Here is a 10,382-nt window from a genome sequence, read left to right on the forward strand (position 1 = left end):
AGTAGGTCATCACATCAGCATTCCATTAATTTATCTACAATTAAGACCTTAAAGGCATTACATTCATAAAACAAAATGTAAAGACATCAAGCACAGATCTTAAATTTTATAATCACATCAGTATTTAATCCCATGGATTATTTGTATTTTAATACTGAAAGTGAGCTTCATTATTATGTTTTTTCCTCTTAGCACTTTGGAGCGGGAGAAAATCGGCGTGCCCACAGACGGGGAGTCCCACGCTGTCACTTATCCTCCCGCCATCGTCGTTTACATCGTAGACCCCTTTAGCTACGAGGAGGCCGACGGCGGCTCGGGGCCCGTGCCGACCGCCTCCAGCGTGTGGACGCTGGGTCTGCTTCGCTGTTACCTGGAGATGCTCCAGTGTCTGCCTCCACACATTCGCAACTCAATATCTGTTCAGGTGAGGCGACTTGACAAGCAGCTTGCTATCCAGGGCTGAGCATTACATTGGTTTTTAATGGGTCATTTTGTTTAGGGCAGAATGATAACGCAATCTCCAACGTAATCATTAAAAAACACAACACACTTAAATTGATTCGACAATTGTTGAGATGTTTTTACACCTAATACTTCAGTAAACGTGATTCAGTTTTGGGCCATAATTACAACATTTGTAATATTTTCAGCTGGTGCAGTTCACTTTCATACTTCAATGTCAAACAAACCAAACCTTTTTAAATGACCTGTTCACCTCTTCGCAAACCCCTGAAGAAGACACTGAGTGTAACTTTCTTCTTCACAAAAGGATTAAAGCGGTTGGAGTGTTTCTCTTATCTGTGGCAAAAAAAAACCACAATACATTTTTCTCGCTAGCGCTAGATGTTTGTTTTGCTGTTATTTACCCAGTATGCCCTACACAATAGTCCACTTACTGCTTTTGGAGTGGTCTCCGGACCACTTGGCGGTTACATATCGCATTCAAACTGAAGCAGAGTTCACTTCAACCCAACAAAGACCAAGGTTTTTAGGCGGACCAAAATTTGCTTTTTTGATCCTCGTCATATTCCGATTGCAAATTCACACCTCCACAAACTAACCAAACTTTCTCGGCAAGCAAACTAGAATTTGATTAAGGCGTACTAAGCAGGGCTCATGTGAACGCGACGTTAGATTCAAATATAAACATATAGTCCAAATAATATTTGGTTTTATGTCCATTTATCTAATTCTTGCTACATATTCGAGCCCTCTTCTTCCAAAACTTGATATAAACCGCTCCTTTTATAAAAGCTGAAACCTTTTTTAGAAGATTGATATCAAGGCTTTCACGAAGCCACGCTGACTCTGCTAAATACAATTTATCTCTAGATTCTACAGATTCTGGCCTGTGCTGGTAAGAAAGTTAACGACAGTTATTTTTTTGTCTTCAGATCGTCCCATGTCAGTATCTACTTCAGCAAGTCAGAGGAGAAGAACGACATATCTACGCACAGCACCTCAAGTCTCTAGCCTTCTCCGTCTTCGCTCAGTGCAGACGGCCGCTGCCCACCTCCACCAACGTCAAGTCGCTGACCGGCTTCGGCCCCGGCTTAGCCATTGACAACTCGCTGAAGAGCACAGAGGTGAGCGCGACATGTAGCCGAGTTGTTGCACTTTAACCCCACAAAGTTACTAATGTTGCTATGTACGCATCATTTTTCTTCAGCGTCATCCCAGAGGCAAACGCTTTCTTAGGCCGATGTTAATCTACCTGTATTCAGCTCATCTCTGAAAGAATAGAATTTGTTTTTTGTGTCCTTACTAAGATGTTTGTTTATACTGGAGTAGAACCAGAAGAACTTGTAACCTCTGCTCCTCCAGAGTTTGTTCTTTTATTATCTGCTTGGCTAGCTCCCTGAAACATTCATAATGGGATTTCTGTTGCCGGTTTAGACAAAGGGAGGACCTTAGATCGGGATCTGATTAAGTCATCCTTGCAGCAAATTTGACCTTTTCCTCTTACTGCCAAACTTTTAATCTCCTTTTTTATACAGCGTAGAATAAAGACAGACCAGTCGGTCTACTTCAACTGACCACTTCAAGTGTAGCAGTGTTACACGACTTCATATTTAGAGTGCTTTATTTTCCTGTGTTTGCAGAGGCCGGAGTGTTTGCGTCTTTACACGCCGCCGTTCATCCTGGCGCCGGTTAAGGACAAACAGACGGAACTCGGCGAGACGTTTGGCGAAGCGTCGCAAAAATACAACGTGATGTTTGTGGGATACTGCCTGTCCCACGACCAGCGGTGGCTTTTGGCCACATGCACAGACCTGTACGGCGAGCTGTTGGAGACCAGCATCATCAACATAGACGTGCCCAACAGGTAGGACAGAAACCTGTTTCTGGAGGGGGTTTTTGTTTTCCCAGTATTTTCTGTTGAATTAATGTGAATTAGAAATTAGGGCTGAAATGATTAATCACGATGAATTGATTGATTGAAATAGTCTCCAATTGATTAATCATTACCTGTAGTATCAAAACAAATACCACTTGCTGAAAGAGCAACACACTCAGATCAGCAATTAAATCAAAACTGTGCAGGAATTATATACACTTTGGACTTGAGATGAAAAACCTGCCAATGTTCTTATCCGATTAATCAATTAGTCGTCAGAATATTTGATAGAACAAACAACAGAATAATCAATAACTGCAATAATTGTTTGCTGTGGTAAATCTAACCCAAAGTGTTTGTGTTGGGTAGAGCTCGGAGGAAAAAAGGCTCTGTACGTCGACTGGGCCTGCAGAAGCTGTGGGATTGGTGCTTGGGACTGGTGCAGATGACATCTGTTCCCTGGAGAGTGGTGATTGGCCGGTTGGGCAGGATGGGGCATGGAGAGTTAAAAGGTCATAAAAAAAAAACTTTTTAAGTAAATTTACATCAACAGAAATTTGATTGAAGCAGCACTTCATCACTTGCTCATTAAAATCCCCGCATCTCTCCTGTCCCCCACATCTCAGACTGGAGCATTTTGTTGAGCAGGAGAAACCTGCAGTCCCTCAGCCGACGTCTGAAGGAAATGTGTCGAATGTGTGGAATCTCCTCCTCCGACACTCCCAGCATCCTTAGCGTGTGCCTGGTCGCCATGGAGCCGCAGGGATCCTTCATCGTCATGCCAGGTACAACACGTGCGCATCATCGTCGAAGTGACAATTACGAATATGACTTTTTGAGTTTGAGTTGCAACACGCGCCTCTTAAACTGGCCGCTTTGAAGGAGCGCACTCTCAGTGCGCGTGTGTGTGCGTGTGGCATGATGGATGGCGGCCACATCTGACAAACATATCCGCCTCCTTGTCCAGAGCAGATTGATGGTGGAGACGTTGGTGTACCTTTCTCTCATGAAGCACTGCCTCTCAGATGCCCATCGATCTCGTTTCAGTGATGGAGAGCCAGATCGATGGGTTTATTTTGGGTACTCAAGCTGGGGGAAGTGTCAGTCATCATGCCAGGATTATGTAGAGTTATGCTCAGCGGAGAACATCGCCTGTTTGGAAAGCTCTCAAAGCGAAAGCTTAACCTCTGACAAAAAAAAACAAAACAGAACAGGTGCTTCGGCAGTGTTGCTACATCATCTGTATGTTGTAAAGAAACATTTCAGTGCTTATTCAATTCTATAGACTTCTTCAGTTTCTGCTTCTTTTACGTTGAAGTATTTCAAACCTGTTTCGAGAGATATTGCAGAACTGAGTGATGTATTTATGGTCATGCAACAGTCAGATTTCAGTCTAAACTCTCTGAATAGCTTGTGTGCTCTTGAGCTTAAAGTCTCAAGCTGATGGCCAGAAGTTACCCTTTCATAAAACATCACGACCTGAAGAGGCACAGGACCCCAGACCATCACACTGCCCACCACCATGTTTTATTGTACCATGTTTCAGTATGGCAATGTCCACACAGCAGATGGATGTGACCCAAATTCTCTGTTTTCGCCCATATCCTGTCTAGTCTCTCTCCCACTTTTTTATTTTATTTTATTTTATTTTTTTCTTACTGTTGAGTCATGAGCACTGATGCTAGCTGAAGCAGGTGAGGCTTGCAGTGCTTTAGATCTTTTATGACTTTCTGGTTCATTCTTGGATCTTTTAATCTTGGAAAGCCCTTCTCGCTACGTCCATGTTTTCTCCGTTTGTGGATGATGGATCTCACTGTGGTTCTCTGGAGTCTGGAAGCCTCAGTAATAGCTTTGGTACCATTTTCTAGTTGTGTTATTATTTTTCTTCAACTTCTTCAAGTGTTACTTTTTTTAAGTCTCTTAGCCTGCTACTTCTGTTTAAGTGATTTATTGATTCTACGACTCAAGAGATCTTTCTTGCCAACAGGAACAACATTTAATTTTGCTTCGCGATCAATAAAGTATTTTTGAATTTGAATTATCTTTGTTTGATATTAGCCTTAGCTTGATGTCCAGAAGCTTTCGGGACGTTTGAGGCGTTCAGAAACAGGTTAAGCTGTATGAAGAAATTCCTCCTCCGGTGTCCCGTTCCCCGTCTCCTCACTGTGTTTTGTTGACTCTCCGTCTCTGTTCCTCCCAGACTCCGTCTCCACAGGCTCCGTGTTTCGGCGGAGCACCACCTTGAACATGCAGACGTCGCAGCTCAACACCCCGCAGGACACCTCCTGCACCCACATCCTGGTGTTTCCCACCTCCGCCTCTCTCCAGGTCGCCAGCTCCAATTACACCAACATCGACATCCTCAACCCCACCACCGGTCAGTGGCGCTCCCTCCATCTCACTCTTACTGTTTTTTTTATTTGCTTATTTTTTCAGTTTCAGTTTAGTTCATTATATTTTGCTACTTTTTATGTGTTTTTGTTTTTTCCTGTCTGCTCCATTCAAATATTACATCTTTTCATTTAGTTGTCAGGACAAACCTTTTAAGATCTTTCATCTTTTTTTTCCTCTTTGATTTATTTTTAATTGCATTTCAGTTCCTTTGTTATAGTAAAAAATTGGTCATTAAAAAAGAGATGTACTGATTCGATATTGATATCAGAACCGGTCCTGATATTGAAAAAAATTCCAGATACTTTTATTCTTGCACGTTTGACTAAGGTAGTCGACCTATTGTTTTGGTCAGTTTCAGTTTTTTATTGCGTGTTATACTCTTAATTGCACTGAATGAATAAATTAAACTTGTTTTTTAAGGGAGAGGGTGAAACATGTTTGACCAAGCTTGTGAAGCTATCGGTGTGCTTATCAAATAAATTTGTAATTCAGTGCATTTATGTCTGTTTTTTTTCTTTTTTTAAAAGGAAACATTTTAGGTCAAGTCTGCACTCTTTTTTTTTTTTTCCTGTACTGGAAAAATACTGACAGATACTGAACCTCAGATATCTGTATCGATATTAGAAGTGAAAAAAGTGGATCGGTGCGTCCCTCAACGTAACTTGTTTTTCTGCTTCAACCTAGACGGGTCTGATATTGGGATCTTTGACCTGCTGGACCAGGAGAATGAGTTGGACCCAGACATCATTAACATCTCCCCCACCACTTCCCCAGTACACTCCCCCAGCCCTCACTACCACCACGGAGTAGACGGCAGTAAGGTGGGGTCGGCACACACGCATCCGTCGCATTTTTTCGTGCGACACATGCTAGCGGAGCTAACGTCCATCTTTTTGCAGGGTCAGAGCACAGACCGGATGGAGTCTCACGAAGAGGTTCCCAACCTGCTGCAGCAACCCCTGGCGCTCGGCTACCTTGTCTCCACTGCGAAAGCCGGCCCTCTGCCAGACTGGTTCTGGTCTGCTTGTTCGCAGGCTCAGAACCAATGTCCGCTATTCCTCAAGGTAGCCCCCACAGACCTGTTCTTATAGTTTGAGTAGCACCTTACACTGCGGTTACTTTAAAAAAATAATTACAATCCAGGTAAAAAGAGCTTAGTGAGGTTTTATGTATATCTAATCGATGTGCATCAGGTGTTCTTACCAGTTCTTGAAATCAGATACACCCTAGATTAACATCAAAACATGATGTGCTGCTGACATTATTTGTTGGACAGAACCTGCTCATTTGTCCCATTGAGCTGCTTTACAGACAGGTGAATTTTAGAAAATTAGAAGACCAGTGCAAACTTGATTTGTTCCAGTATTTCAACTCGAAAAGTAAAACTTTTATTTATTACATGAGGTTTATCTCTTGGTTTTTGTGTTTTGTTTTGTTTTTTAATGCCGTTTTTTGCCACACTTCTTTTTCCCCTTCCACTCAACTTTCCACTAATATTCTAAGATGCAGAATTCTGAGAACAGCAAGTGACCTTCTGCCGGGCAAACTGTTACATTCACTATCCACATTTCATATGAAAAAAAAAAAAGTTTTTATTGATATATTGTGTATTCTGATTTTCTGAGAAACGCAGTTTGTTGTTTTTCTTGTTTGTTTTCAGCCAAATTCTGATGTGATAATGGCGTCTGTACTCTATATCTAATTAGTGAAACAAACTACCTTTTCAACTATTCCCCAGTATGTTAAGATGCACATGAATGGAGTAGAAATTGTGACACTAGCTTTACATATTCCACATTAACTTAAAGTACTTTCAGGCAGCTTGATTTGAATAAAGTAACCTTATTACAAATAATCTGAAATGAAAATAATGACTTGTAATGGTGTGTGAGATTTTCTTTCCAGTATGCAACACTCCATAAAACTGCAAAAGCCTTTGAAAACACTATAAAAGATCTGAGCAGATTGTGAAATGTAAATTACTTGCGGCTCATTCAGAGCTTTGTGAGTCTATGTTCCAGTTGAGTCCAAGCTTGTGCATTTGCGCCGTGATTTGCCAGGAATATTTATTGCCTCTGGAATTGGCTACACATTCACCATGGCTTGTCCCATGGCGCTGCAGTGAAAATATCAATAATTATCATGATGAGATGAAATAAAAGGTTAAATCGCTTGATGGCGTGCATTTGACACCGGATCTCTCCTTGTTCTCCCTCTCTCAGGCCTCTTTGCACCTACATGTGTCTTCTGTGCAATCAGACGAACTGCTGCACAGCAAGCACTCCCACCCCCTCGACTCCAATCAGACCTCAGATGTACTCAGGTAAACAACTCCACTGCACTCTCCACCTGGACTCAAGAGCACAGTGCCCTCCTGGCTTTTGGCAAGTCCAGTTTCCATTTATAGAGTGAATTTCCTGTGAAACCTCACACATCTCCTGCAAAGTTTGAATAACTTCTTGTTGGTTTCTACCAACAAGAAGAAGTGGTCTGGTTTTTGGAAAATCTGTGTTTTTTTTTTTTAAACCAATGCACTCCTTGAGTGTCCTTACTTCAGATTAATGACAGACAGCTCAGGATCGCCATCTTGTTTGACATGCATGTGTCAGAGCTTCTATTAAATTCAGATTTAAATATGACAGCATTTTTGGACCAGGCTAGGATGCTTTTAATTTTTAATTACAAGAATGAAGTCATGAAATTACCAGAATACAGTTTTAATATTAGGAAATAAAGTAGTAGTTTTATGAGTACTCCAACAAGAAAGTCAGAAATTACTAGAACTACAAGCAGGTTCCAAGCCCTACCTACAACTGAGGATTGTTGAGCATTTTGTGAAGTTATACTTTAGTTTAAGATACTTAATAGAAATACATAATCTGTTAACACATCAGCATCAAATTGTTATCAGCAGCAGGGCTTTGAAGTGATTGTGAAAACATGCGTGTCAGTTTCGAAGAAAGAACCCCATGTACTAAGACAGTCACATCATATTATGATAACTTTATTGTAGCTTTTTTTCTTATCAACACAACTTTTTTTCTCACAATATTAAGACATCTTTCTGGTAAAATTGTATCTGTATTCTGCCAATATTGAAATTATGTTCTAGTAATTAAACAAAACTTCTCGTAGCCTGACCCTAGTACACTGTCAGACAGCTCATAGGAGGGAGGATTGACATAAAAGCCACTTTTACAAGTCTTTGTAAATGTGGTCTTTGCATCAACTAACTAAATTGGGGGTCATTTGTAATTAGGGATGGGTGATATGGCTTAAAAATAAATATTACATTTTTTTTCATACCACATCCATTTTCCTATTTTCATCCTTTTTTTTTCTCACTTTCTTTTTATGACACAACCAGGTCGATCAGTGTGGTTCTTTTTTTTTTTTCAAGAGACAAACTCAACCATTTCAAAGTCTCGCTGCAAACGATTTGATTCTGATGTGTTAAAAGATGAAGTATTTCCTTCCCTGTGAAACCAATACAAAAAAGCCCCACATATCTTCACAAGATGCTCAACATTCCTCTTTTTGATTTTTGTGTTTATGTTCTCGTAAAATTATTGCTTCATTCTCCTAACATTATGACTTTATTCTGGTCATTTAAAAATAATCATATTAAAATAATTGCCCTAATATTCTAAGTCCAAATAAATAGAAGCTGTAAAACATGCTTGTGAGACCGTTCTGTCATCACTCTGATCTATGAAAATACAAGGAGTTTACCGGTAGGAAAAAAATGTTGTTGTTTTTTTTTCAAAAAATTTAATCTTGAAAAGCCAAAATTTTGACTTGTCCATAAAATTGATTTATCACTCAGCCCGAGCAACAACAATCAATCAAAATCGGATCTGGTATGGAGCAAAATGTTATTTTTAAGATTTTATTTTTAAGCCACATCGCCCAGCCCTAGATGCTACGTAGATTTTCAGAGCTACCTTTTAAATTGAATGAAAACACAACTGAGAGTTTGTGTGTGTGTGTGTGTGTGTGTGTGTGTGTGTGTGTGTGTGTGTGTGTGTGTGTGTGTGTGTTGGAGCAGATTTGTGCTGGAGCAGTACAACGCTCTCTCCTGGCTGACGTGCGACCCAGCAACACAGGACCGAAGATCATGTCTGCCTATTCACTTTGTGGTGCTCAACCAGATGTACAACTTCATCATGACCATGCTGTAGCCAGCAGCCTGTTACCGACGGAGACGCCTTTCAGAGAGGGAGCAAAGCAACCGGTCGCATCGCGCGAGGACGACACCGGGAGTGCAGAGCTGGATCCTGTACCCAGATGGAGTCCCTGCTTCCCATCCCCTGTGGCTGCTACAGGTCCACCAAGTCGACGCGTTGGCAACGAGGGAGTAAAGGAGAGCGTAGGGGTGGGAGGAGCTCGAAGCTGAGTCCCGATAAATGAACGTGAGAGAAATGACAGATTTCCTGTCATGGTAATGTAGCATGGCAGCCGAGTCACTGGCCAGTCCGTATTAGAGAGTTTATCTGTAAAGTTATTGGAGGAAAAGGGACGTATTTGCTCTAGGAAAAACTCAACAAAATGGATCTCTGGTTTTGATACGAGAAATTCCTTTTTAAGGCTTTAGATGAAATAGTATCCAAATGAAAAATGCCTGCATCTATCTTATTTATTGTAAGTTTTTAAATGTATAAATTGTCATATTTCTTACCTTTTATATATTAAAAATGAAGGTTTATATCAGCCTTCCTGCTTTAAAGCAATTGGTCTCAGACATATGTATTCGTCTTAATGAAAGAAACCGGAAAAAAAAGGAAAAAACTCCATAAAAATAAAATAAAAGTCCCAGTAGGTTGCTTTTAGAGTATTATTTTTTTGTAATGGAGACAGAATATTTGTATTGTCACAATGTACAGAAGAATTAAAGTGGAGAATTATGTTCCATGCTTTTGAGCATGAAGGACTTACAGCAAAGCTGTAGTTACAGAGGACTTGTACAGCAATGAACTTCACTGTGTTCAAATAAAGAGGTACATTGTTGTATATAATATTTTATACCACACATTTAGACACAAAAACCAAACTGCAATATATAAATATATATATATAAATAATTATATATGAATCCCACGCCAGCTGTTGGTGGTGTGGCTTCTGTTTTAGGAATAAAGTGTGTCAACTTATTTTCCTGTGCTTTGTGTTCATTGCTTTGGACAGGAGGGTGAACTGTGATGTGGAAGAAATTAAATGCAACTCAAATCATGCAAGTGTCGTTGTGGATGATGACACTGTGGGCTGGAAGGACATTAGCTAGCAGTCAGGCCTGCAACAAACCTGAAGAGGCCTCTGACTAAAGGCTAAATAGAGTAGGTCAAGCTCTTTTGATGCTAAAAAGCTATATTGGCAGGTTTTACATTTGTATTTAATACTATCGTGGCAGAAAAGTGAAAAATTAGCTGTTTCAATGTCAACGTCCTGTCTATAGAGGTGCTTACGTGCCAAAATTCAATTCAACAAAATCATAGAAAGAGAATTTAAATGTAATTTAATCAAAATATTTTGTTAGATATGCTGCTAAATGTAACAAATTTATTTAATTCAAAAGCCTATGCAAGTGTTTCAGTTAATATGTAATTATATCATTGTCTTGTACTTTAGCACTAAGTGAATATGTAATGTCAGC

The 10,382-nt window shown here is 40.2% G+C and overlaps 1 protein-coding gene across 1 annotated transcript in view; it reads left to right on the forward strand.

The window, feature by feature from the left end:
• med13a (mediator complex subunit 13a) overlaps positions 1-9,882 on the forward strand; it is an 84,859-nt gene extending 74,977 nt beyond the window's left edge. Inside the window, exons 22-31 of the mRNA XM_055043481.1 lie at positions 193-424; positions 1,395-1,586; positions 2,103-2,326; positions 2,708-2,850; positions 2,965-3,123; positions 4,539-4,715; positions 5,417-5,553; positions 5,632-5,796; positions 6,955-7,055; positions 8,781-9,882. Of these exons, the coding sequence (XP_054899456.1) occupies positions 193-424; positions 1,395-1,586; positions 2,103-2,326; positions 2,708-2,850; positions 2,965-3,123; positions 4,539-4,715; positions 5,417-5,553; positions 5,632-5,796; positions 6,955-7,055; positions 8,781-8,913 (1,663 nt within the window). The 3' untranslated portion in view covers positions 8,914-9,882. The remainder of the gene's footprint in view (positions 1-192; positions 425-1,394; positions 1,587-2,102; positions 2,327-2,707; positions 2,851-2,964; positions 3,124-4,538; positions 4,716-5,416; positions 5,554-5,631; positions 5,797-6,954; positions 7,056-8,780) is intronic.
• The last annotated feature ends 500 nt before the right edge of the window (positions 9,883-10,382 follow it).

The sequence above is a fragment of the Poeciliopsis prolifica genome, unplaced genomic scaffold (assembly GCF_027474105.1).
Source record: "Poeciliopsis prolifica strain line A6 unplaced genomic scaffold, Auburn_PproV2 SCAFFOLD019, whole genome shotgun sequence".
In the NCBI taxonomy this organism is placed as follows: domain Eukaryota; kingdom Metazoa; phylum Chordata; class Actinopteri; order Cyprinodontiformes; family Poeciliidae; genus Poeciliopsis; species Poeciliopsis prolifica.